We start from the raw sequence: 27,865 nt of genomic DNA on the forward strand, positions 1-27,865 counted from the left end.
GGCCGGGGGTGGGAAGCGCCTCGGCCGCCTCCATGGGGACGCGGCAGCCAGCGCCGCTCAGGTCCGCCCTCTCCCTCCGGCTCGGGGCCGTTGAGCATCCTTAGCCTGAGAGAAGCCGAAGAGCTGCGCGTGGAGGGCTTTTTTTTTTGGGGGGGGCTCTCGGGTGGGATCGGAGGTGGGGGGAGCCGGGACGTTCTTCCCGAAAGCCCCCAACCGGAGAAGGTCCGGCCCGACTCTTTGTCCAGTCTTGGAAGTCCAACAGGTGGAGCCTCCCGCCCTTTCATAGGGGTGCCTCAACCTGTTGAGTTTCTGCCTCGTCGCTCAAAAGCAGCAGGAGTCACTCGATGGGGGTGAATTGAGGTGGGGTGGAAAGCTGGCCCCTGCCAGGATGCTGCTGCTGCTGCTTTTTACAGGCTAAACTTTTTGTGTGTGTCATGCTTTTCTCCTGTGAAATGAAATGAAGGCATTTGGAATTATCACAGGTAACCCACTCCTTTTTTGTTATTAGTACCTTTTGCTCATGGGCTGATGCCAGTGAAGTTCAACAGGTGGAGCTGCCTGCCCTTTCATAGTTGTGCCTAACCTGTTGAGTTTCTCATGTTAGATGGATTGTTACGTAGCTGCTCCGGTGTCCATTCAAAGTGTGGAGATATGTGACAGCATCGCAGTGCTCAAGGCTTGTTCAGCTGTTGTTTAGAGAACATTGTTTAGGCACTTGTATGTGCTTGTACAGACACTGTCACGTGTGAACAACATAGATGTCACCATATCACACATCCATCTCAGAACCTGTCCTTAAGCAGGGCTTCCTACACAGTGAAATAGACAAGTTGTCATGCATGTTTCTGTGACAGTTTATACAGAGGATAGATCTGTGCACTTTCTACACATAGGTGATAAATTGCTGTGTCTTGGCAAGATGAGAGGAGGAGACCAAAATGGTAAAAGGACTGGATTTCATGTGAGGAGCAGCTTAGAGAGCTAGGTAGGTTTATTCTGGAGAAGGTTAAGGGTTACATGATAGCTATATTTCAATTTTTCTCTCTTTCTCACAATACTAGAACCAGGGGGCATACATTGAAAATGCTGAGGGGAAGAATTAGGACTAATAAAAGGAAACATTTTTTCACGCAACGTGTGATTGGCGTTTGCTATATTCTGCCACAGGAGGTGGTGATGGCCACTAACCTGGATAGCTTTAAAAAGGACTTGGACAGATTTATGGAGAAGTCGATCTATGGCTACCAATCTTGATCCTCTTTGATCTCAGATTGCAAATGCCTTAGCATACCAGGTGTTCCGGGAGCAGCAGCAGCAGCCGAAGGCCATTGCTTTCACATCCTGGATGTGAGCTCCCAAAGGCACCTGGTGGGCCACTGCGAGTAACAGAGTGCTGGACTAGATGGACTCTGGTCTGATCCAGTAGGCTCTTTCTTATGTTCTTATTAATATTTGAAGGGATGTCATGTTGAAGATGGAGCAAGTTTGTTTTCTGCTGCTTTGAGAGGCAAGGAATAATGGATTCAAACTATGGAAAGAGATTTCACCTAAACATTAGGAACAACTTCCTGTTGTTAAGGCCTGTTCAACAGTGGAATACGCTGTCTCGGAGAGTGATGGAGTCTCCTTCTTTGGACAAATTTAAAGAGGCTGGTTGTTCATCTGTCAAGGGTGCTTTGCTTGTGTGTTTCTGCATGGCAGGGGTTGGACTGGATGATCCTTGTGGTCCCTCCAACTCTGTGATTCTGTCTTCTACAATTATTCCTGGGCAGGCTGTTCAGAGAATATTGCTGCCTCTGTTGAAGTATCAAACTGGTGGTGGTCTTTTATGAGAATGAAGAAATGATTATGCATCGTTCTGCTTGTCCACAGCCGCATGTGTGAATGCATTTGCAAAAGAAGGGTTGTGTTAGAAGTAGGGCATCCAACAGGCACTGTTTTGGGGGGCAAATAATAAATAATTCTGATATAGCTACAACAGCATCTGCTGGTTCTAAACCATGGTAAAAATTTGCCCATCACAGCATCTCAGGCACATACCGTCTTGGAAGGAAACTTTAAGGGTAACCATAATTGCCTCCATTTGCCTCTGTTGTTGTGTATTGGCTTTGTTGCATGCTACTTGTTGTCTTTTCTTGGATTATTTTACATTACATGTTGTAGAATTTCACTGGCTTAGCAGTTCATGTGCTTGATCCTGTGCAGATATTTCCTGGCTCCGTAACTCGTAGATCAGGTTGCTGAAGAGGTAGTTCATAAGTCATTGTTAGGTTAACAGATTCCAATAATCTTTGTTTGCTGTTGTTATATTACTATTTGCTATCCTATTCTGTTAGGAGAGGGTCAGAGTTGGACCCCTGCAGACCTGCTATTCTCTTAACCTTCTTAACTTGACTAATGAATGCATGCTGTTTTCAGAACAGTGTTTCACAAATGTTTTGAACTTGGATTGCCCTTCTATGGGTACTCTAGTTTCCCCTCCCCCCTCCCCGTCAGCTGTGAGCACTCGGAGATCCTATGTGCAGCCCTTCAATTGAACTTGAAGATTTGTGCAAGAGACCAGATCACTATTAACATTTCTTTTAGGAGGAACATACTCCCATTCCTCAGCCATTCTCATGTTCAGTCTAAATTACATTCAGCCAGGACAGTACTAGGTCGGTTAGAAAAGTGGTACCCTAGTACCCCCAATATCTCAGCTATCCTCACCTTTGTCCAATTGCCATATTGTCTGTGTATCTTTCACTTTAGAAACATGTTTCAAGATGGTGTGGGGTGAAATGTAAAAGAACCTCTCCCCAGAAATATACAGTAGATGTGATCTTGGTTTTGTTGGTTTTAATTCCTTGAACGCCCCCCCCCCCTTTCAGTGTTCACAGGTGATGTCACTAGATCTATTGTGTGGATTACTATTTTGCTCAACCTCAATTGATGCTTTACAGGAAAAGAAAACAGGAGTCTTGTGGCATCTTAAAGGAAATGAGTTTTTATTCTGGCATAAGCTTTCTGCTGAAGTTTGCTCTGTTCCCTAAACATTTATGCTAGCTAGAATAAAAAACTGTTCTTCATTAATGTGCCACAAGCTTCTTGTTTGTGTTTCCTGCATTAGGTTTATGTGGCTGCCCTTCTGAAAATCTCTTTGTAGTTTGGTGCACTCCTTATGTATTGGGGGGAAAATGAAGGACTGGAAATAAGGAAACTCTGGGCTGGAACCCATGGGAGATTTTACACGCAGAGCAGTCTTCAAGCAAGCGGAGCGCTAAAATTATTCCCGTTTGCTTGCACGAAATGAAAGTGATTGCATCCTCACTGTCTTCTCCATGTACGGAAGATGTAGCATGTGGTGTTTCTTCAGACAGAATTGTTAAAGCAAATTCAATAAAAGCACAGAAGACATCTGCTGTTCCTTCCATTGCTTCAATACGCACATTGTTATTTTGTTAAAAATTATACAAGTGGTCCTGCTGCACCACTTGTGCTATTTCTTGCACAAGCAGCCCTGTACTAAGCACATTTTCCTTGTCACCCATGAGCCTCTGGATCCATGCATCTCTGTCACATTTGGCTTTGTGACAGAATTTGCTGTGACAGAAAAGGGTCCAGAAAAGGAAGTTTGTGTGTGTGATAGAGAGATAGAGGAAAGTTAGGTGGACATTATCTTTATTTATTTGTATATATTTTTATATTATACATTTACAAAGAAACATCAAACAAACATTAAACTAATTGCATAGCATTTGACAAATGCAACTGAATATGCTCAGCTACTATTGTATGTTTGGACTTCAGGAGTTTTCATTTTTGAAGGGAGGTAAATTTCAGCATAAGGTAGAACTCCTTATTTTGTGTAGCCTTTCATGCATATCAATCATCATCTTTGATTTTCAGGAACATGCAAAGATAAAATGTTTAGCTGTAATCTAGCTCAACACAATCACATATAATTTCTTTGGCAATGGAACATAATTTAACAGTGTACATTTTGGAGTATTTTCTACTTTCCCCCCCAAACCCACACTTATTAAGACAGACTTATTAAGACAGTCTTCTCCCAATTAATTGTAGCTCTAGAACAAAACCATTGCATGTAAATGAAGTCAGCTTACTAAGTCATAACCAGCAAATACTTGAACTGAAGTTATAATTTTTAGCAGTTAACCTGAGAGTTCGGTATAACTGATGTATCATTTTCCATGTATCATTTTCCATTCTCCCTGAAGTTCAGATATATAGTGAATTTTGATCCTAATGAGTGCATGTTCTCAGTCTTTGTCTATAACTTCATTGCCTACTGTTGATCTCCATACTTTGGTATTACTAATTGCTCAACTTTTACCAGCATTTAAATTTTGGAAAATAAGTGTTTTGGGTATTGAGTTATGATTTTGGAATTCATTCATTGGTCCATTATGGTGACCCCTATGGATTAAGCTTATCCAGAAACGCTTCGTCTGAAGAAATTTGAGCCATGATACCCGATCATTACTTTTCCTAATAAGCTTATGGACATTATCTTCAATAAGGGCAAACCAAGAAAATCCATGGAGACGTCCTATCTGGGAAGCTACGAGATGCTTTAGTTCTGTATTCTTTTAAAGAATGGGGAGAGATGATGTGTGTGTCCATATCTTGATTCTGGTTAGACACTAGTAATCTTTTAAGTTATAGTGTATATGTCTGATTTAAAACAAAGTAATGTTCTAAAGCCCTCCTCAGATGCATTTCTTCTTGCTGGCTCTTACTGTTGTGGTTAACCTGGTCAAAATATTCTGTGGCCATGTGGAAGAAAAGAATGCTAATTTCAGTAAATAATTTCAAACTGTCTTCTTGTAATTAATGCACATCCTAACCCCCATTTCTGCAGGTGCCTTAGGATTCTGACTTGCTGTTCTATTGTGTACTGGTCCATCAATACTTGAAGACCATGCCACTCCTAAGAAACAGCTTGTTGCCTTCAAATGATAGCGTTGCGAGTGATATTTCAAACCTCCAAGAAATGAATTTTTCCAGTGAAATAGCACCTGCTGAAAAAAGTTCAACAAGTCTAATTGAGAAGACTGGCTATCAGGACTCAATCTATCGAAATGCAGCCAACATTTTTCAAGGCATTCATAAAGAAAAACCTCGAGATAAGGTACTGGTAAAGTATGGAAATGGACCACTCCCGCTGGTAACTGATTTCAAAGATGAGCGATGCCAGCGGTTGTCCTATGAACTGGCTTTCAGTGCTCTAAAATGTAAGTAAAATTTAAATCTATCCTCCCTCTTTCCCCATGAGGAATTAAAATACAGTGTGTATCTTTTTGGTCCTCTGTTCTAGGTTGCTGACTGTCACTTCAACTTTGTCAAAAGCCTCGAGAGACTTTAACTAACCCTTTGACTCTGCCTGTAGTCTTAAGCACGTCTGCAAGAGTGATTGAGATGAGTGAAGGAACTCACCTCTGAGTAGGCATGTATGAGACTGTGCTGCCTGTGTTTCCACAGATTACATAATCTCACTTCCCAGTGCTAGGTCTCAAACACGCTCTTCCTTAACCTAGTGACAATAGCTCTCTAGTGCTTGCCATCTTAGTTTGCCCAATTGTGTTGGGACATCTGTGTGAAAGATAAGTGGGAAGTATGTAATAAGTGGGAAATATGTGCTGGTTTTAAAACGTACGCATGTTACTTAGTTTATATCTTTGTGGCATCATTATTATGAGCTTATCAGGTTCGCATTGATTTGAAAGCATGGTTCCTTCAAAAGGAGCTCGAAGGATTACATTTTCTGGCAAAAAAAGAGTCAACAATCAATAGCCATTTTTTTGTTTTCCAGAAGGTCAGGCATTGATGAGAAGTACAAAATGTTCAGGCACCCAGGGACACATAATAGGCAGTGAAAATGGAGGGAGTGGGGTTACCTTGACAACTTGTTGAACCAAGATAAGTATGTCTGGATCAGTATGCAGGAGTGAAAGGAAGCTGTCAGAGTCCACGGGAGCTGCCTGAAATATGGTAACAGCAGCTTGTGTCACTCAGGCAAAGGGGCGAAACCATTCCTGATCCTCAATGATAAGCAGCATTCATGGAATATAAAGTGCTGCTTAAACACGGGAAATCGATGCAGACTTCTCAGCTAGACACGTTCATGAATACAAAAATTAAAATTGTGCATTTGTTGCCCTTTACAAACCTTAATAATATCGTGATTGATAAAAGCTTTTGAGAGGCAAGATGACAGTACAGTCCTTGGAATGGATCACATTCTTAAAAGTAAGGCAAAGTGCATTTTAGGTGAGCACAGGGAGCAATCTGGCCAACGCCGCCGCTCTGTTCTTGTGTGCTTTCTTCCCCTGACGCATGTTTGCCTTTGAACAAGATGGTCTATTTCGTGGTATTGATAATATAACATGTTGACTTTGTTATTTTCGTGCGTGCCTGCTGTTGGTGCTCTTTGAAGTTTCAATTAAGAACCTGTATACCAAATGGAAAATTTTCATTATGTTTCTGCTTCTGTGTGGGAGCCCGTTACTGATTTTTGACTGCATTGGAGGGGTATCCCATAGACTTCAGTTGTTTTTGGGGTTTTTTTTTAAGATTAACTGTGCAGCACTGAAGTGCTTCTGATCTATCTATTAGCTGCTCAGGAATCCACAAGAGAAGTAGGAAAAACGTCTGTAAGAAAGTCTGTTGCCTCTCTAGAGTTCTCAGATTCCATATGGAAGAAGATTACTGCGCATTTAATAGTTGTGCTGTGGCACAATAGTAGAGTGTCTGCTTGACCCTCAGAAGGTCGCAGATTCAATTCATGCCATTTCCAGTTAAAAGAACCAGCCAGTAGATGATTTGAAACTGACAGTAATGATCTTGATGGACTGATGGTCTGATTCAGTATAGGGCTGCTTCTCGGGTGTTTGTCTCTTTTGTGCATTTCATGGGAGGGAGAACTTACATAACTGCATAGAAGGGACACCTTCTGCTACTAATGCAGCTCTATAACAAAAGAAGCCACAGCTTCTAAAATGGTCAAAGGGTTTCATGATTGAAATCTCTGGGGTGTTGTGGGGTTTCTGGGCTGTATGGCTGTGTTCCAAAAGCATTTTCTCCTGACTTTTCACCTGCATCTTTGGCTGGCATTCTTCTCTGAAGATGCCAGCCACAGATGCAGGTGAAACATCAGGAGAAAATATATACACAAACTAACGACCATACAACAAGAAACCCCATAATACTCCAGCTTCTAAAATGTCTCCATTCATAAGTTGGTTACTTGCCCCATGTTGAATCCAGCTGTGCCGAAGTTCAAATGTGACTTTGCTATGTTTGAGTTTTGGTTCTTTTTTTGGCAGATATAAACCCCCCCCCCTCTGAACTCAGTTTCTTGTGCCTCTGAACAATAAGTATGTCCTTCTGCTGTAATATACTCTTTCACCTTGTGGACCAACATAGAAAAACTTAAAAATGTTATCATTATGTGCTTCTGTTACAGAAACCAACTGAGAGATTCAGCACAATAGTGTGAACTGTAGGGGACCGTTCCTTGAATATTAGCTGCATTAGGGTTAGGTCATGCTGTGGCTCTCGAATTTGCCACCCAAAAGAAAAGACACAGTGAAGAAGATAGCATTTTTCATTGTTAGTAAAATATGCGTGCTGTGAATGATTTTCTGGCTGATAATACATTCATCTGAGCTGCTGACATTTCCCATTCCTCATATATCAGCACTAAAATGTGTGAATTTGTGTTTGCTGAAAAACTAGTGGCCCAATGTGGGGTGTGTTTGTGTTTGCCTCCCATATGTGTCACATGCTCACGCTGACAGATTTGCCCTCCCCCGGACACTTACCTCGGCAGAGGGGCAAAAACACTGGTGGAATGCTTGAATGCAGAGGGACACTTACCCCAGCAGAGGGGCAAAAACACTGGTGGAATGCTTGAACACCATGTCAGCAATCCCACGCCACAGCCAGCCCTGTCTGCACAGCAGGGGCTTGCCAGAGGTGTTTCCGGGGGCAGAGTTGACTGTAGTCGGCTTCCACTTGGCCTTTAGAACTGGAGGGAAGATTTAAGAATATAGAACGTTCTAAAAGGGTTTGTTCTTGTGATCTGGTTATGGTTGAAACACTTGACCATTCTCTGTTTGTATGCCCTAAATATGACAAGATACGCATGAAATATATGAATTCTATTTTCTTGCAATGTTCCCAATGGCAAGAGTGTTACAAGATACCCAACTTCCTGAAGAGCTCTGATGTGCTCTTTTGTGAGACTGTTGCAAATTTTACACTGGAAATTAGTAATTTTAACTGTGTTTTTTAATCTTGTTTTACTCTGAAATTTTGTCCTGTTTTGTATGCCAATAAAGGCTTCTTGTCGATCCAGAAACACTGTGGCTCAGGCCTCAGAGTTAGCCCACCCAAAAGGGTGCCATATCTCCATGCAGACTCATGGAGGGCTTTCAGGTAGCCAGGGTGTTTTTTCTTTTTGGCTGCACCCCTGCGGTGCCTGAAAGCCCTCTGCAGGTGGCGTGACGGCTGAGGATTCTCTGGCCACTGTGCCCTCTAGATTGGGATGCCCGTATTCTCTATTACAAGATATAACACCATTACAAGTATTGATAGAAGATAAGTGCACAAGCTGCTTTCAGACCCAGTAACTGTTCATGCATTATGTTTCAGCTGAATTTAGGCATCACAAAAACTGAAATCAGGCAGGATGTCTTTTTTTTCTTCTGTGCTTCAACTCTCTCCTTACACCCTTCCCACTTGGAACTTGATGAGAAACCTCTTGATTTGAAGTTATCGGATGCTGTACTTGTGATGTGTGAACCCAGGCATCTTGCCAAATTGGAGTTCCTTGACTCTGGCTTTTTTGAATCCCAGTTTGTGGGGAGCCACCAAATGCTGGCTTGGCAAGTTGCCTTCATTTGGATACTGTGGCAAATTGGAGCTTGAGTCAAGCCAGGAAGTTTTGAATCAAGCGTTATGTGCAAAAAAGGAGATCTGATTCACCTCAATAGGTGAGCTGAATCGAGTGAGTGAGCACAGCCACAGTGTGTGGGCATCTAGTCTGAATTCTAAGCTTTAAAACATACATGAGGCCAGGGTGAAAATTATGTAGCACAACTTAATAAGCGTCTTAATTGATTTTTGATTCTATATGCCCTATTTGCATTGGTCCTTGTATGCTTTATTTTATATATCCTGCTGAGATGTCTAGGATATTCATAGCATTACAATCAAGATTTACGTTTGGGAGAAGGGTCTCTAGCTGTTTTTAATTTATTACTTTTTATTTCCAGCATTTGTCATGAATTTGTAAATTCTCATTAATCTGCACGTGCTTTATATCATAATAATTTCTTTCCTGTAGATCAAGACGTTCTTGAAAATATATTGATTGACAGTGGCGTTTATCCAGTGCAGTCAATGGTAAGTAAATATATTAGAGGATATGTTACTTATTGGTTATGCTGTTTTAACTTGAATGGCTGTGCACTGATAATGGCCTGGATCCAGGCATTCAATTAAGAAAACTTAATTGTGGCTTAAGAAGAGAAGAGTTTGGATTTATACCCTGCTTTTCCCAACCATAAGGAGGCTCAAAGGGGCTAACAATCTCCTTTCTCTTCCTCTCCCCACAACAGACACCTTGTGAGGTAGATGGGGCCGAGAGAGTTCTGAGGGGGCATACATTGAAAATGCTGGGGGGAAGAATTCGGACTAATAAAAGGAAACCCTTCTTCACGCAACGTGTGATCGGTGTTTGGAATATGCTGCCATAGGAGGTGGTGATGGCCACTAACCTGGATAGCTTTAAAAAGGGCTTGGACGGATTGATGGAGGAGAAGTCGATCTATGGCTACCAATCTTGATCCTCCTTGATCTCAGATTGCAAATGCCTTAGCAGACCAGGTGCTCAGGAGCAGCAGCCACAGAAGGCCATTGCTTTCACTTCCTGCACGTGAGCTCCCAAAGGCACCTGGTGGGCCACTGCGAGTAGCAGAGTGCTGGACTAGATGGACTCTGGTCTGATCCAGCTGGCTTGTGCTTATGTTCTTATGAGAGAACTGTGACTAGCCCAAGGTCCACTAGCAGGCTGCATGTGGAGGAGTGGGGAACCAAACCCAGTTCTCCAAATTGTCCACTGCTCTTAACCATTGCATGGTGCTGACTCTCATTAAGAGGGAGTTTCCCTCCCACTGCATCCCACATAGCCCCTGAAATTTTGTCCTGGGGAGTCAGTAGACCTTTAGGAGCAACAAGGTGGGGCTCTGAAGTGGGAGGAAGAAGTCAGCAAAAATTCCTACCTCTTCTTAAGCAAACTTAGGAGTGTTTAAACGTTCTTGATTTGTTTGGATCCAGACCATTATCTCGTATATTCTGTGTTGGATAAATTCTGACTACTTTCTTTAGAAGGCACTTTATAACATGTTCTAGTAATATAACAGAACTATAAAGCCAATGGGAATGTATAATTAAATCATATAATGAGACTGAATGGGGAACAGTCTGTGCTGAGTGGCAGAGGACTATAACAAGGAATTATTTGTCTTCAAAGGCAAATAAGCCGCCTCTCACATCTCATGTTATTGGTGCTCATTGTGCTGTTTTTTTCCATGTGAAGTTCCAGCTGAGAATTAATGTTTTAGCATAGCGCAGTGCCTGGCAACTGTGTTTGCAAAGGGCACTTTCCTTAGCTGTTTCTGTTTGCAAGAATAATGTTGACTGCTAAAAACTGGGTCCAGATGTCATTTCAAGCTGACATCAAGTCTGAATGTGCATGAACCTGTCTTGTTGCTGGGTCTGCATGAATGCCTCGCTCCTTCTCTGCTCCTCCCCGATTTCCTTGTGCGAAGCAGGATGAAAGAATCTGGGTTCTAATATTATGCGAGTATGGAAGTAGTCCTGTCCCTCCTCCCCCCCTTTCCCATACACAAGGATTCTAAAGCAGAGCTTTACGTGGGTTGATAATCTTGATTCCTGGAAGGGAAACAAGCTCTGGTGAAGATATGCACCTCTGTTCATATATCCCAGGTAACCAGTATTAACTTTAAGCCAGAATACCTCCTTCAACACACTCTGTATGAGAAGGAAAGCAGCATATTCATGACCCTAACAGCAATCTGGTTTCACACATTCATGCTCAGGTTCAATAAACTATGGTTTCTACTTCTGGCCCATCTTCTGCCCAGATCCTTGGATGACCTTTCAAACTACCTGCCCTTACCCCTACTATATATTCAATTTGCCCTCCCATGTGTCATTGCACCCCATAAATAAACTCTTCTGGATTTTAAAAAAATGTGACGTATAAAATGTTCTATGGTGAGCCAGAGATTGTATTTTTTAAAAAAAATTAAAAGTAGGAGATGAGGCTGTGGCCAGGCTGAAAAGGGGAGGGTGGAAAACTTTGGGAAACGGGCAGTGGATGGGAGGATGAAATGCTTTGGGAAATGGGTGTGTGGTTTGTTGCATATGAGCCACGATGCGGTTTGCGTGGTGCACAGGCATAACTGCTAGACCTTCCAGCTGGAATTGGGGCTGGGACTTTAAGAACTTTCTATTACTTATTTCTCAGTAGACATGCTTAATGATGAGCAAACTTGATTTTGAATAGTGCAGGAAACGTGCATATAGTTTACGAAGTATTGACAAAAGGCTAATCGGATGATAATTTGCTAGACTGAATTTATCATCTTTTTTATAAATTGGAACAATACTAGTCTGTTGCCACGTTCTAGGTATTTTATCAGGACTATTAATTTAAGGTAAATACGGGTGCTAGAAATTGGGCCCACCTTTTAACGTAGGATTGAGCCCAGGATCTTTCCCTAGCTTTAATTTGTTTATCAGGATCTCAGTCTGCTCAGGCAATGCTCCAGGCCATGCTGGAAGAACTGCCCGGGCCTGCAGTGGCATTTCAGTGCTGAGAGGGGAAGGACCTTTCACATGTAAGAACCAATGGTGGCTCTCTGTGATTGCCTGATCACAGGGAATAGCTTTTTGGGCAACACAGTTAACTTCAAAAATTAGGAAATGTTGTGAAATGTTTGTTATGAAAACAGAGCTCCACTTTCAGTTCTTTAAATCAGTGGTTGTCAAACTGTTTGGTATGATGATTCACAAATCCCAATTTACTTGGGATGGTGACTCACTTAAAGAAGCTTGAGTGGGGTGTCTCTTGACCTTAAGAGTTTGGATTTTTTTGGTGTGGCTTTTGAAATGTGTGCACCTTAATGAGCTGGTTCAGTTTAGCCCCTCACAAGTGACTGCTTTTCCTTGGGATTGATGTAGTCCTATATGAGAAAGGATTTTGCATTCAGGAAAAAAAATCCAGCCTTTTATAAAGAATTTGTTTATTTCAGATCACTCCCCCAGTCCATCACTGCTCCCATGCCCCAATTAGACATGGCGCATTCCCATGTCAAAAATCAGATTTTATCCTAAGGATTTGAAGGATTTAAAACAGTCAGCTGTTTTAAAAAGTACCTATTGAGAATGTTTTTGATCTAGTAAATTGTTTTAATGTGTTAGCATCTAGCAATATGTTAAAAAGCTAGAGTTGATGTTTCTGTTTTGAGATACAGAAAGCTAAAGAAAACTTGGGTTACACTTGAACAAAGGTCATTTAAGCCTTATAATATGCCTGATGTTTGCTTGTCCAGTCAGTCTTAAGGAATCAGAGAAGAAGCAGTGTAGGCCTGTGTTAGCTTTTAAAAATTCTGCTGTACTTTTTATATGACAACGCTTCTTTCGTAGCCCGAGGAATTGACAAGTCTAGTTGTTGTGATGTTGTATGATCTTCAAGATCGGAAATTTGAAGCCCGCCAGCTTATTGATGTTGATGAAGAACCAATAACCGAGGTTCAAGAAGTTGAGCATTACCTGCACAGGTACATGTCCATTAATTTATCCTTGCATAAGCACTGCTAGAAACATACTGTTTAGATTTGAAATCCCATATCTAGGTTAAAATCAGTCTCAGCCATTTTCAAATTGACTGGAAATAACTAAGAACTTTTTTTCCTGTGGAAAAGTAATAACTTAAAAAAATAAAACCTTTCTGGTTTAAAATTTACTGTGTAAAATCCAAGGCTGCCATGCAGAGCTCTTTGACTCCTAGTCAAAGAAAAACTGAATATATTTTCATATGGGGTGAATATATTTTTTATTAAATGAAAATGGCAGAAAATTCATGGCCCACATAAGATTCACAAATCTATTTTTATATGAACATTTGATATTATGTAGTTATTGGACTCTGCAAATTATCAGAATTGGTGTGATGTAGTAGCTGAATGTGCAAGATGTGAGCCAGGGAATCCATAGTTCAAATATTAGCCATTTCCTTCTAAAGTAACTATGGCGTAGTGGTTAAGAGCAGGTGCACTCTAATCTGGAGAACCAGGTTTGATTCCCCGCTCTGCCACTTGAGCTGTGGAGGCTTATCTGGAGATTAGCCTTTGCACTCCAACACATGCCAGCTTGATCACCTTGGGCTAGTCACAGTTCTTGTAGCTCACTCAACCCCACCCACCACACAGGGTGCTTGTTGTTGGGGGTGGGGAGAAGGGAAAGGAGATTGCAAGCCCCTTTGAGTCTCCTTACAGGAGAGAAAGTTGGGATATAAATCCAAACTCCTCTTCTATATACAATTTGCTATTCTGCAGCCCCACCTTCATATTTCAGTGTTGGGATGCTAATATATGGCTACTTTTAAAGGCTATTGTCATTACTCTTGAGTCAAGAGTGAACCACTTTGGGATACTTAAAGTAATTTACAAAACATGGAGTGGATCCAACCATCCTTCTACCGGTAGTAGTCTTCCTTAAGGCTAATCCAAATCAAGTGGCTCTTCCTTGAATGGAAAACTCACTTAAACTGAAGGAAAGCTTCAGACCTGTATAAATTAAATGGTAAGATAGGAGTAGGATCCACCCCATTTAGTGTGTCTGTAGAAGAACGAAATGTATGGCACAGTTGGGTTGTCTGTGTGATGAAGTGTGTGTTGTGAATGCCATGGAGATGGAAATGAAGGTCTAAAGCAGGGGTCCATGCTGGCAGGGGCTGAAGGGAATTGTAGTCCATGAACACCTGGAGAGCTGCAGGTTGCAGACCCCTGGTCTAAAGTCATCTCTAAGAACATGAGAACATAAGAAAGAGCCAGCTGGATCAGACCAGAGTCCATCAAGCCCAGCACGCTGCTACTCACAATGGCCCACCAGGTGCCTTTGGGAGCACATGCATTCGGCCCCACTACTGATGTACTGAAAGAAGTTAAAACTGCTGGTGTATGCAGACTAAATAATCCTAAATCGATCTTTTAAAATGTTTTGTTCAGGATTTGTAATATTTTCTTTCTGATCTGTAGTTTTAGAACCAAAAATTGAAAACATACGCTGCGGTAGCAAGGTGTCGAATCAAGCATGACGCCCTTTCCATAGAATGCATTCTGCCAGAAACTATACGGAAGCAACAGGAAAGGGCATCTGCTTTGCCCTTGTTTGCATGGGTGAATACACTTAAAGTAAGGTAAGGGGTGGAAACTTTTTAGTATAACATGTATCACTTAGTATTTCCTTCCTTCAGAATTACACTGCTTACATGTTTTTAAGTAAGTATTTAAGTAGTTTTTGTAAATATATCAGTGATGAAAGCAAATGTTATACTAGGACTCTTAGTGAAAAATATGAGTGGCATGGTTTGCTTGGTATTTTGTGGTCTTTTGCACGCTTGTGGTCCGCCTTGCACCTCACTATTTCACTCTAAAAAGTGGATGAATTGGGTAGCCTCTGGAGAGAGCTAGCGTGGTGTAGTAATTAAGAACAGGTGGATTCTAATCTGGAGAACCGGGTTTGATTCCCCACTCCTCCACCTGAGTGACAGAGACTTATCTGGTGAACCAGATGTGTTTCCGCACTCCTAATTCCTGCTGGGTGACCTTGGGCTAGTCACAGTTCTTTGGAACTCTCTCAGCCCCACCTACCTATAAGGTGAAAATGCTGTTGTAGGGAGAGGAAGGGAAAGGAGTTTGTAAGCCCATTTGAGTCTCCTTACAGGAAAGAAAGGTGGGGTATAAATCCAAACTCCTCCTCCTCCGTAGACCAACTCTCCAAGTGGCTTCTATTCTAGTATACATTCTTCAAAGTTTAGAAGATTGCTCATTTTTTAAAAAAGACAAAACCACACGTGTGTCAGTTGGTAAGGAACATAAACTTTATTCATCAACTTTTTAGAGTGAAATGGCCATCAGATGAGGTGCAAGCAGTGTAAACTCCTGGGAACATTCTCCATATGGTCACAGCAGCATCAAGGCTCCTGAATGGGGCAGAAAATGACAGGCGCAATGATAGAAATGGGGAAACTGATAGTCATCTGATGCACTATAAATGCTATTTTATCAAATTACCAAGTTTAATAGTGCACAGAATTATGGTTTTGATGAAAACTGTGCTTAAAAAAGATTCTTTAATGCTCATAAACTAGGGATTATTTTCAACAGTGGAAACATCCTTCTTTCACTTGTGAAGAGCCATGAATGTGGCTTAGATTTTTCAGAGGAAAAGGGTATCAGAAATGTACAAACAATTGTACCAAGACAACAAAAAGCACTAAGTAAATTGAACAAAAATATATGCAGATTTATCCCGAGTCTTCAAATGCAGAAGACAAAGTGAACTTTAATTAATATTGAGTAACCTATTTAACAGCTGTGTTTATGCAACAGCCTCGAAGAAGTCCACAGCACTTTACAGAGGGAAGGATTCACAAGAGTGGAGTCTTTGTCAAAATTCGATGGCTGTACCTATTGCCTAGATGTGCACTGTGAAGATTTACTCATCTTCCCTTCTGCTGTTAAAGAACAGCTGCTGACTCTGGAACTGTTCACTCATTACAAGCTTTTACTACAGGTGAGTTAATATAACTATAATTCAAAGCAGACGCTTTCATCTGTTTTTGCAAAACAAGTTAATACTCTGCTTCAGAACCCTCCAGTGCTGAATTTTTGTTTCTTTTCAATGACTGAATAGAACAAACTAGTTACTGTCAAAAGAGTAGTATGACTCCATGGGATTGGATCTGGGACCCCTTTTTGCTCAATCTTTTAAGTCTTGCTCTGTCAGAGGAAGTCTTAAATGGTAGCTAGTTACATCCAACTGCATCGAGGAAGAATACCGTATAAACTCGTGTATAAGTCGACTCGTGTATAAGCCGAGGCACCTAATTTTACTACCAAAACCTGGGAAAATGTATTGACTCGCGTATAAGCCGAAGGTGGGAAGCCAAGAGGCAGAGGGAGCTCCTTATTTGGGCAGTGACTCCCCCTGATGTCATTGCCCAAATTAGGAGCTCCCTCCACCTCCCGGCGGGGCTTGAGGAAGCCCAGGCAACCAGGAGGTGGAGGGAGCTCCTTATTTGGGCAATGACATCAGGGGGAGTCACTGCCCAAGTAAGGAGCTCTCTTCCTCCCCGGGTTTGAGGAAGCCCAGCCAGCCAGGGTTCCCCTTCACCCTCTGAGGAGGGCAGCAACAAGCGGCTTGTGCAGCCGCAGGGAGGTTGTCCCAGCCACGCCCCCAGCCTCGGCAGAGGCCTGAAGAGCCGGCTGGTAAGCAGTGACTCATGTATAAGCCGAGGGGGCATTTTTCAGCCTTAAAACAGGGCTGAAAAACTTGGCTTATATGCGAGTATATACGGTAGTTGGTTTTTATACCCCACTTATCTCTACCATAAGGAGTCTCAAAATGGCTTACAATCACCAGATTAGAGTCCACCACTCTTAACCACTACTGGTCAAGAATGGCTCTAGCACTCCTAGGAGCCCTCTAGGAATCCTAGTACTCAGTTTACATCCAGTGAGACTGTTTTGAGACTAGTCTGAATGGCAAATTGTTTTTTTTTCTTTGAGGGCTTATTTCAAAGTAGTAATAATTCCTTGATGTATTATTGTAATAAGCTTCCTTTTCACCTGCTGACTTTTTTACCTGTAGATCTGCCGTCCAACTTGGAAAAGCTCAAAGGCTTTTCATTGATTGTGTGAGGCACTGATGCAACATCCCACCAGATTTGTAAACAAACAAACCCTTTTGAATGACAAAGTTTTTGTCAGCGTCTTTTGTTCTGGCAGTAGCTTACTCACTGCTTCCAAACCAAGCCCTAAATGTGTAATCTGGTGACTCTGTTGTCCATCAGATGCAGTTTTAAAGTAGAATCTGCCCTTAGGAATGCAAAACACAAGACAGGAAGACCCACCTGTCTTCAAATGTCACTTGTGTTGAGCAGGTGTAAAGTCAGCGCTAGGTGTGACGGGAGCAATAGTTCTAATTGCCATATCTCCAGGGACCTGTTTGAAACTGCTTTCAACTCAATCAAGACCATTTAAAAGATTAAAAACAAGCCAGGGCATAAAAATAGAATAATTTTATTTATTTACTTCATTTAGTCCCTGCCTTGCCCTCCATGGGGACACAGAGCGGCCTGCATTGTTCTCCTCCATTTTATCTTCACAACAGCCCTGTGAAGAAGGTTAGTCTGAAAGCAGGATTGTCTTGTGCTTGTCGGATTGATGCCTGAACATCATCTGGTCGGCACGGTAGCCCACTCTCAGTGGGGAAAAAATATGGATATTTACGTCATTGTTGCCCTCCAGTCTACCAGTCCTGTTGAAATAAACAGTCTTCTCTGATTGAACAGTTTGAAAATTACAAGTATAGGTGTTAACCCAGTGTTGTTGGTTTAACTGTTAGGATAAGTCCCGGAGCCTGGCTGTGCATTCTGTGAAGTCTTTATTGAATATGGACGATGATATCTTAATAGCCCACGCTGGCTCAGGGCTGACTGTAGTACATATAACCTTCCAGTACTAGCAAATCAAAAGACCTCCAAAGTATTTGTATGTGGAGTCAAATCAGTGACAAAAGAAGCGGAGCTCAAGAATTTGTTCACACAGATGGAATGTAAAAGTAAGTGTATCGAAGCTCTGGCTCTCATTGTACAAAAAATGGTTTACTTGCTGGGAGTTTATTGTACTTGATCTTAACTGACCTGTTGAAATTATTTTTTCTCTGTGTTGAGATTAGATGCCATTATTGGATTTGTGCAACACCGAAGTTCATTTGTCTTTAAGTTTTATCCTGATTTGTGATTTTGTTGCTTTTCTTCAGATATTGAAATATTACATGAAGATTTTACAGGCATCGAACCAACTGATCATAAGCTGCAGAAAGTTAAAGTTATTTTATTACTGCCTCGCTGCTCAAGTCTGGGTGTTAGTAATCCAGTAGAATTTATTCTAAATGAACATGAAGGTACTGTAGCCTGATTACTTTTTTTCACAAAAATAAGTTTTTATAAGAAATAAAAACAAGGTGTGTGATCTGTGCTCCCAGGTGGTTACATTCCTTGTTGCCATGATGGTTCTTCATATTTCCGGCACATGCTTCATCTTTAGGTCACTATTCTGGTCCTTGATTCCTGTTTGGTTGGAGTCCAGTCTTGTCTTGTTTCGACAGAGATGTAGTGTTTGGCAGACTCCAGCACTGGCTGGTTCAATGAGTTGGCCAACAGAGTGTGTTCTAAATTAGGGACAGGCAGCCAGCAGACTAGGTCTAAATGTAGCCTATTCAGATTTCCTATCTGTCTCCTAAAAAAGGGCCACAGTTTCTTTCTGTTAAGAGTATATTTGGTCATATGTCAAAAGCAGCTGATGAAGGATGGTTGGATTCTAACAGTTTAAAATACTTGTGTTGATGTTCATATGGCATATTTGCAATCTATATATATTTGAAGACCCAAAGCATAGTTTCTCCTTTTGCCAGTTCATATTCAATCAGAACTATTCTAGGTATCCCCGTGGTGTTTAGTGAAGATCCCCGGGGTATTAAAACTAGGAGGCTTCATGGTGTCTTACTTCAGTCAGTGAGAATTAAAGTAATGGCAGGTTGTTTAGGATAAGTCACCTGAATATATTCTGGCAGCTCTGAAAAGAGCTGGCAAATGTATGGGGCAGTGCTGGGTTGACGGCAGAGATTCTTATTAATAGTGCAATTCAACACACGTGCTTACTTTTTCCTATGAACATACAGGGAAGGCACTGCTGTGTACTGGGTTAGATCCAGTGCAAAATTTCACTCGCGTGCAAGGGGAAACATAAGAAAAAGACTATGGGAACTGTTCGTGCTGAGTCAAATTTATTGTATTTCCATAGGCAGAGTATCTCCATTTGTGTAAGATCTTGGGCAAAGAGTATAATATGTATGGAGGGAAGCACTAAGTCTGTTCATGTTTCTGCTTGCGTGTAACTGAATCCAAGTCCTTGAATTAAGAATGGTGAGTCCTGTTGACATGTGAGGATTTGTTTGTGTTGGTATGTTTGCAGTATGGGTAGGGTTTTTTCCAAACCAATAATTTCTTTTAAAAAATCCATATAATAAACATGACAGCAGGAAAGCAAACTTGGAAGAACATCCCTGCAAGATCACCCAAAAATTCATCTAGCCTCCCATTTCACTCCAGCATGCCAAACTACTTTGTCATTTGACTGGCTGCTTAATAGCAGCCGTTGCTAATGAGCAAATGGCTAAATGGAAAGAAGGCGTGGCATATCAGCCAACAGTCCTTACACCTTGTAACATAGTCTTCATTGTGGTATTCCGCATGAGATTAATTTCCAATGGACATGAAAACCACAACATATGAATACACATTGTATATAGCTTCCTGTTGTCTGATTTTTTTTGAAGATGCTGACTTACTTAGAGACTTCTCCCAAGGGTGTGTAGCAGAAGATAAACTCAATGTTCTTGCTGAACAGCAGCTTAAGGAATTGACGCGTGCAATGCAGTGTAAGTGTCTTTAACTTGGAACAATTAGTAATTTTAATGTTGTGTATAATGTTGGTCATGAAAGCTGGTCCACTAAGGTGAGTTCTAGTTTTCACTGAAATTATTCTATCCACATGTGCAGTCTCTCTTTTAAGTTAAACGCTTATTTAGGAGGAGCGAAGTATATTTCTTTGCTGAACTCTGATCTGAAATTTTGAAGAGAGGAACTTAATCTAGTGCTATTACACAGTCACCGTTTGCAGAAATATTACAGCTCTAAAGTGATTTTGGCCTGTTTGTGAAGAGCACTTCATACAGTACAGGAGTTGAGTGCCTGAGAAATAAAAACTTGGGGTACGAGAGGCACTGAAGAGTGAAGGGAAGGGATGGCAAGGGAAAGAGAAATGCAGATGTCTCCCTTTTCTTCTGCAAATTATATTAATAGATATGTTTGTTAACTGGCATCTAAGTAATCAGTTGTTCAGTTCTTGTGTGTGTGTGTGTAAGGTGGAAGCAAGTCACTGGTGATCCAGTGGGGTTTTCAAGGCAAGAGACGGTCAGAGGTGGTTCTTGTCCAGGGACTACATAGTTTCCCCTGGCGTCAGCAGGGCCTTCCAAGATCTCACTTGCCATCTAACACACTTACTGGGCCCTCTTTTCAGGTTCACCTGAGCAGGAAGGGGAAAATCCTGTAGCCATTTTGCCGAATGCTGTCATTCCTTCACTCAGCTTCCCTGTTTGTGTTGGGTTAGGGGGTGGGGGTGGTGTTATCCATGTTCTCTAGGTATTATAAGGTGGGGCAGTAAAGTTTGCTAACTCTGCCGAGGTTTCTTCCCCAATAACATCTCATGACCTGGCAAGCATACTTGACAATCCAGGGTGCTGCTGTGCTTCACCCTGGATGATAATTCCCTTTCGTAGATCCTAGATCTGGAAAGGTTGAAGACCGTTGTCCTAAAGGATATCTAACATTCTCCTGTCTCTCTTGAGAATAGGAATTCACATTAAGGAAATATCCCCCCCTCCCCCCCACATATATACCTTTTCTTACCTTCTGCCAGAATTTTTGAGGGGAAGTGGGAAGAGAACTTTAGTTTTTACTTTAAAAATAATATGTAATCTGACAGGGGAGATCATGAGAATGTCATTGTATCTTATCTTAACCAGTGCTTTCTTGCTGTGGCTGTACCTTACAATTCTGGTTAGTAGTGTCTTAATAAGCAAACAATGTCTCAATAGACAGTTAAGCTTTAAGGTAAAATTTGGGCGGTTAATAAGAGTAGGGTTAGCAAATAAAGTCAGCCATGGTTGGTGTCATGCCTTTCACGAAAGCTTCATTTGCAAAAATCAGCAGGTGAAGATTTTTCTATTACTACCACCTGGTATCTGCGGATAAAGGTGCCGTTAGAAGTCCAGAGACCAGTGGAAAAAGGGGCACAAACTAGAGGCAGAGAATGTGAATCAGACCCAGGCTTTGCATTTTGCATAGCATAGAGAAGAACCACCAGGTCTGGTGGAAACATGAGTTCTTGTTAAGCCATCTAGGCAAATGGGATGGAAGTTCTTATTTCAAAATGTTTTAGAGTCAACGTGGGACTTGCACATTAACAAATATTTAAGGATGCTGTTTTACGTACTTGCAGTTAGTAAAGTGCAAGCTGTTGTCTACTGCACCTGTTCAGTTTACCCAGAAGAAAACGAAGCTGTAATCAACAAGGCACTAACGTCCGGAGCAGAAGGAGCAAAGGCCCAACCATACAAGTAAGGAACAGATTTTTTAAAAAATTAAGTTCTCTGATTGCCTAAAGTGGGTCACATCGATAACATGCCCATAATTTTAGGTCAAAAGAAAAAAAATTGGACCTGCAGAAAGCACAGTTCTACGATATAGATTTGTAAAAATTGCCATAATTAAGATTGAGACGAAGATCCATGGGATAAAAGGCAACAGAGTGTTCTGTGAATATTCTGTGGCATCTCAGTTATAGCCATTATCGTGAATTGGCATATTTGGGGTTTGCTAAGACTTCCAATCCACGTCACGAGGCTCACAAATTATAGAAGAGTGCACTGACTCTCCAGGGCTGCTTTATTAGCATTATGCCGTTCTCCTAGGACTGTTGTCTGACTGGTGGAGAGAGGAACAGTGGGCTTGCTATGAAAGGTTTCTTCCACATCAGTAGATGGTTAAACGATCCCCATTTGGATGACATTAAGCTCTTTGCTGTTCATGATGAGAGAATTAAGGAGAGGGCAGAAGTTGACTCCCAGGCACAGAATAAAGTCAGCGAAAAATCAATCACTGAAGCTGTATTGAGGAAACAGTGACTGTCATTTCAGTATCATGTTTTTAATGGCTACTTTAGGCTTTGCCCACCCGTCCTTCCTTTGTGCTGCAAATCAGAAATAAATACCTCTGCTGAGAATTTTTTCAAACTGGAGCTGTCAGATATTTCCAACAGCTGTTTTCTAGCCGTTCTGGCACGAGAGGTAAGTGGTAGTAAGTAAATAGTGAATTGTGCCGACTAGCAAAACCTTTAGGTGTATTGGAGCTTTTTAATATGTTGTCTCTTGCTATTGAAGGGTATGACCATTTATATTTCAGAGAAAATGTGTTTGCTTTGCTGCAGTTGAACCTTTGGGGATAGCATGCCTCGCTATAAGAGAGCTCTATTAGATCTTTTGCAGTAAGTGCCCCTAAGTGCAGTTGCTTAAAGAGAAAATGTGATCTACTGCACATGCATATTTATTTGCTTCTGAGCACTAAAGGTGGTACTGGTGAACAGTAAAATTATTCTAGTGCCGCTTTGATTTCAACATGGTTTTTGTCTCTTCTGTGGTTCTTTACTTTTGTCGTATTTTGACACAAAACTATTATATGGGTATAAACCATTTGTAAAAGGTAAATGTGTGCAGCCACAGTGGGAACTGGGACTTTATGGGGGTGGAGAGAGAGGGTTTAACCCCCCCCCAAAAAAAACTTATGGCCCTCCAGATGTCTGTTCAGAGCCTAGGGCCCTTTCCGCATGGCCAGCGAGTGGGGGTGCATCGGCATAAACTATGCTGATGCACCCCACCCCCGGGACCATTCGTATAGACAACTCTGGAGACGGTCTGGAGACAGAGGCCAGGAGGTGTGTCCCCTGACCTCCCCAACGCAATGGGAGCCAGCAGGAGCAAGTAAGCCGGTCTGAAAGGCAGGAGGGAAATGCCGCTTTCCACCCGCTGCTGTTCACACTGCAGTGGGTGGAAGACACCACTTTTGAAAAACCTACCGGCTTGGGAGGCGGCACGTAGCCACCGCGGCACTACTTCGCGCTTGCAGCAGCCGCCGCTGCTGTCGCGAACGCCTCCCCAGGGATGGCGTTTTTACCGTCCCTCGGGCGCTGCTAGGTTTTTCTGCCGATGCAGTGAAACAGCCCTATGATTCCCTATCAACTCTGCCAATTGGCCATTCTGACAGGGGCTGATGGGAATCATAGTCCATGAACATCTAGAAGGTTGTAGGTTGAAAACCCCTGATTTAACCCTTAATTCCCTACTTAATTTCATTAATTAAAGCTGGGTTTCTCATGTTGTTGTTCACATTTTAAAGGGGAAAGGAAACTTTAATATACCCACATTTCTTAGTTAAAATGCTACCCATTGCACAGAGGACTCTATTTCGATCAGCTGAATTATGATTAATTGTACTGCCCTTTGCCTCACCAAATCTATTTCATATTCCAAAGTCTTGAAAATTTGTGGAGTACTTTTATTCATCCTACTTTAACCTTCCGTCTTTTCCTCAGTCTTGCATTTCTCCTGAGAGGCATGGTGTTAATAAACAGTGTGTGAATGGTGATTGGTTCATGTAGGGTCACTAAACAAGTCCATGACTCTTTGATCTGAGATTGCAAATGCCTTAACAGACCAGGTGCTCGGGAGCAACAGCCGCAGAAGGCCATTGCTTTTACATCCTGCATGTGAGCTCCCAATGGCACCTGGTGGGCCACTGCGAGTAGCAGAGAGCTGGACTAGATTGACTCTGGTCTGATCCAGATGGCATGTTCTTATGTTCTTATGACTCAGATGAAAATTTAAAATGACACTAACATAATTTTTAACTATTCAGTTTGATTTTTTAAAATTCAGAATTTTGGACTTCTAATAATAAGATGGTATGGAAAGATAAATCCTTTCCCTTTTTACAGTAAATTTTGAGTGCAGTTAATGCAAAAACCTCACTCAGGTGCCTCTTAGCAGATCTAACCACTGAGGCCTAGAGCGCAGGGGGCATAGTGACCCATTCGAGGAATGACTGCTTGCATCCAAATATAAAATATACATAAGATGCTCGTTATTTTTCATATATCTGTTTCAGGCATACTCTGACTCACACAAAGATGTCAGTAGACAGTATAATCTCAATATGCCAGATCTTCTTGGTTGTAGAATTCTCTGCCTGGGTCCTACTGCTCCCTCCCTCCATTTGAAAGTTTGATGATAGTCATTCAATAAACTATAAATGCTCTTGTATCAAAGTACCATGTTCAATAATGCACAAAGTAATGGTTTAGACAAAGGCACCATGTAAACATGAATGATAATTCCCATATTCGTTTGGGACTATATATATTCTAATGTGGAAGCATGCCATTGTCACAACCACTGCACCTCAACTGACCGTACAAACATCTTTATCTGAGACAGAGAATAGAATGCACTACCATAATTTAATCTGGATGTGACCCACAGCACAGATCACCATGACCAGATGATTTTTTTTTTTGCAGTGACTGTACCTGGTGTATCAGCTGAAGCTGGTAAAGGTGCGCCATGCCTCTGAGGGGGCCCAAATTCAGATCCACTGGCTTTAGAGCTGAGACGGGTCAATATCTCACCTTTGGAATGCATCTCCACTGAGGCTCACCTTACATTTCTTGAGTTGCCAGTCCAAAACATTTCTCTTTACACAGGCTTTCAACTGAGGGGGTTAAATCTTTTAAATCTAGGGTTGCTAACTTCCAGGTAGAACCTGGAGATTTCATGTTATTCCAGTTGATCTCCAGACAATCCAGATCAGTCCTCCTGGAAAAAATGGCTGCTCTGGAGGGTCATCTATGGTATTATACTCTGCTGATGTCCTTCCCAAGCCCCACACTCCACGGGCTCCAGCATAAAAGCTTCAGGTATTCTCCAGTCCAGAGCTGGCAACCCAATTTTAATCTGTTTTTGGGCTGACAGTTTTATGAATATGGTTTTAGATTTCTCAGTGTTTTTTTCTACCCTGCTTTTATGCTCTGGCATCATTCTAATGGCTTGTTTGGGTTTTGTTGTATTATTTGAGCTGTGATCTGGCTCTAGCACAGTGGTTCTCAACCTGTGGGTCGGGACCCCTTTGGGAGTCGAACGACCCTTTCACAGGGGTCGCCTAAGACTCTCTGCATCAGTGTTCTCCATCTGTAAAATGGATAAACGTTAGGGTTGGAGGTCACCACAACATGAGGAACTCTTTTAAAGGGTTGCAGCATTAGGAAGGTTGAGAGCCACTGCGTCTCGCAGGTCTCTGTAGAGGCAGCATATCATGTTTCCAAATAAGTAAATACACGACCTGATCTCTTTCAACTGTTTGATTTGATGGTCCAGCGTGGTGCAGTAGTTAAGAGCAGGTGCACTCTAATCTAAGAACATAAGAACAAGCCATCTGGATCAGACCAAAGTCCATCTAGTCCAGCATTCTGCTACTCGCAGTGGCCCACCAGGTGCCTTTGGTAGCTCACATGCAGGATGTGAAAGCAATGGCCTTCTGCTGATTCCCCGCTCTGCCACTTGAGCTGCGGAAGCTTATCTGGTGAACTAGATTAGGTTGTGCACTCCAACACATGCCAGCTGGGTGACGTTGGGCTAGTCACAGTTCTTTAGAGCTTTCTCAGCCCCACCTACCTTGTTGTGAGGGGGGAAGGGAAAGGAGATTGTAAGCCCTTTTGAGTGTCCTTACAGGAGAGAAAGGGGGGATATAAATCCAACTCTTCTTCTTTTAACTTACAGAGGGATCCATCTGAGACTGTGTCAGTAAAAGATGTTCTAGCTCGGGCAGCAGCAAAAGGATTGTTGGAAGGCTTCGATTTGGCGAAACCGCCTAAAAGAGAGAAGAAAAAGAAACAAAAAGTAACGCCAACAAAAACTCCCTCTAAAGATGCAGCAATACAGTCCAAAATTCAGGAGTTCCTAGAAAGAGAAATGAAACCCAACAAGATTGACTCCGGTTCTTCAGTATCTAATGCGATTGCCGGCACCACTCAAAAAACCATAAGCCCGACAAATGATTCGGCCCATCTGAAGAAAGGGGCCAAGCCTGTCTCCAACTCATCCTTACCTGTAATGTTGAAGGTCGCTCCCACTTCCTCGTTCACACAAAAAGCGCTTGAAAGGCAACGAACTGTTAAGAAACCCAAGTCAGAAGAGAAAATGATGGTCTTGAAGCCTGTTGAGATTGTCCTCCCTCCGGTCATGATGCCCTACTTCAACCCACAGGGGAACAGATCCCAGATTTCATCTAACCACTATTATTACCACTGGTTTGGAAGAAAAAGTGGATTATATGACCCACTGAGCCCCTCTGCTTCCAAAAAACTGATCAAGTCAAAAGAACCCTCGTCATCTTCTACAGGCAAGCACGTTCGCCCGTGGCTTTGAAGACTGCCTTTTGCAACAGCTGCTTATTTATCGCAATTCTTTCAGCATTTGAAGCTTGTACTCTTCTAGTGGGTTTTTTTTTAAAAAAACCCTCCTGCATAGGATTACTTGAGCACCAAGTGCAGATCTTCATCAGCACCAGTCTGCTTTTAGAAGGCAAATAAAACATTCAGCCCTTTCCCATGACTATTATGGAGATAGTAGAAGGGACTGTTCTGCAGACTGGGCGTCATTACGGAATCCAACTTAAGTGAATTTTGAAGGTCAAAATGCACAAATCTGACCTGTACCCCCAATTAAGCACATTGTAAGGGATAAACTGAAACCAGTTTGTACCGGCACTAGCCGGTCAGTTGCAGCAGAGGCAGATTTTGTCTGAGCACACTTAGGAACTGAATGTTAAGGATAGCTGCTAAAATCAGAAAGGTAGTGGTGGGTTGCAGTGCCTGGTCACTGGATGGCCTTGGGGAGTTCCGCTTCCTTGTTTTTCATTTCTAGAATTGGTTCCAATGTCTGCAGAGTGACCTTCCAAGATTTCTGCCTGTTTTAATAATTTGCTCTTACATAATCTTTTCCAGAAGGGCAGACGCTTATTGAACACAAGTTTGGCTTTGAGAATAGGATATCACCATCTCACCCGAAGGTTTAGGGGTTTTGCACAAGAACAGCTTAATTACTGGATGCGTTTCACTCTGCTACTGCTAGACGCTGAACTCCACTAGTAAATCAGCCTAAATCTTGTTTATTATGCAGTGTATTTAAATGGAAACCAAACCTATTAAAAATTCCTGAGTAAAGTCTTCCTTCAGCGGTTGTCTTAGTAATTGGAGACCTAAGGTGTGTTTTGAAGGTGTGCCAGAAAGCCACTTCGCTGGAGCTGAGCAGCTGTGTGGTCAGTGCTATAAAGTGTCCCGAATGACCCACTTCATATTATAATCTGGAGACGATGTAACGAATGAATAACGATCCAGTCATGTTGGATTTTTTAAAATGCAGAAACCAATAGAAATGACTGTGCCAGCCTGAGAGAAGTATTTATGATAGTGGTCATCTTTTAAGGTCCAATTTAAACATGATGCTGGATATAAGAAGAACGTACCTGTGTGAGTGCTTGTGGCCAGTGCTTGTGGCATCCTGCTGTTTTAGCATGGCAAACCAAGGCCTGCCTCCACGCAGGTCTTTGAAGTGCTGGCCCGTGGCATCTGCTGCCCACCAAAGGCAGCCTATGCATTAGGAGCTTCTTTTTCAGGTTCTATTCACTTGGGTGGTGGGGTGGTTAGCTTTTTGAGTGCATACTTGTCCCCCAAGTTGCAACGTGAGGAAACTACCCAAACAAGACAAGAGCTTAATGCAGTTAAATTTATTCTTGCAACAGAGTACATTT

At 42.1% G+C, this 27,865-nt stretch overlaps 1 protein-coding gene across 1 annotated transcript; it reads left to right on the top strand.

Moving 5' to 3' along the window:
- On the top strand, positions 1–27,281 carry NSUN7 (NOP2/Sun RNA methyltransferase family member 7). The gene is given in 13 exon segments (XM_048510091.1): positions 1–482; positions 4,865–5,237; positions 9,353–9,411; positions 12,742–12,879; positions 14,367–14,515; positions 15,711–15,894; positions 17,728–17,835; positions 17,838–17,943; positions 18,145–18,288; positions 19,723–19,824; positions 21,447–21,564; positions 22,170–22,293; positions 25,834–27,281. Coding segments are annotated over 12 exon segments (2,193 nt in total). The 5' UTR covers positions 1–482; positions 4,865–4,924; the 3' UTR covers positions 26,482–27,281.
- The last annotated feature ends 584 nt before the right edge of the window (positions 27,282–27,865 follow it).

The sequence above is a fragment of the Sphaerodactylus townsendi genome, linkage group LG10 (genome assembly GCF_021028975.2).
Source record: "Sphaerodactylus townsendi isolate TG3544 linkage group LG10, MPM_Stown_v2.3, whole genome shotgun sequence".
Lineage (NCBI taxonomy): Eukaryota > Metazoa > Chordata > Lepidosauria > Squamata > Sphaerodactylidae > Sphaerodactylus > Sphaerodactylus townsendi.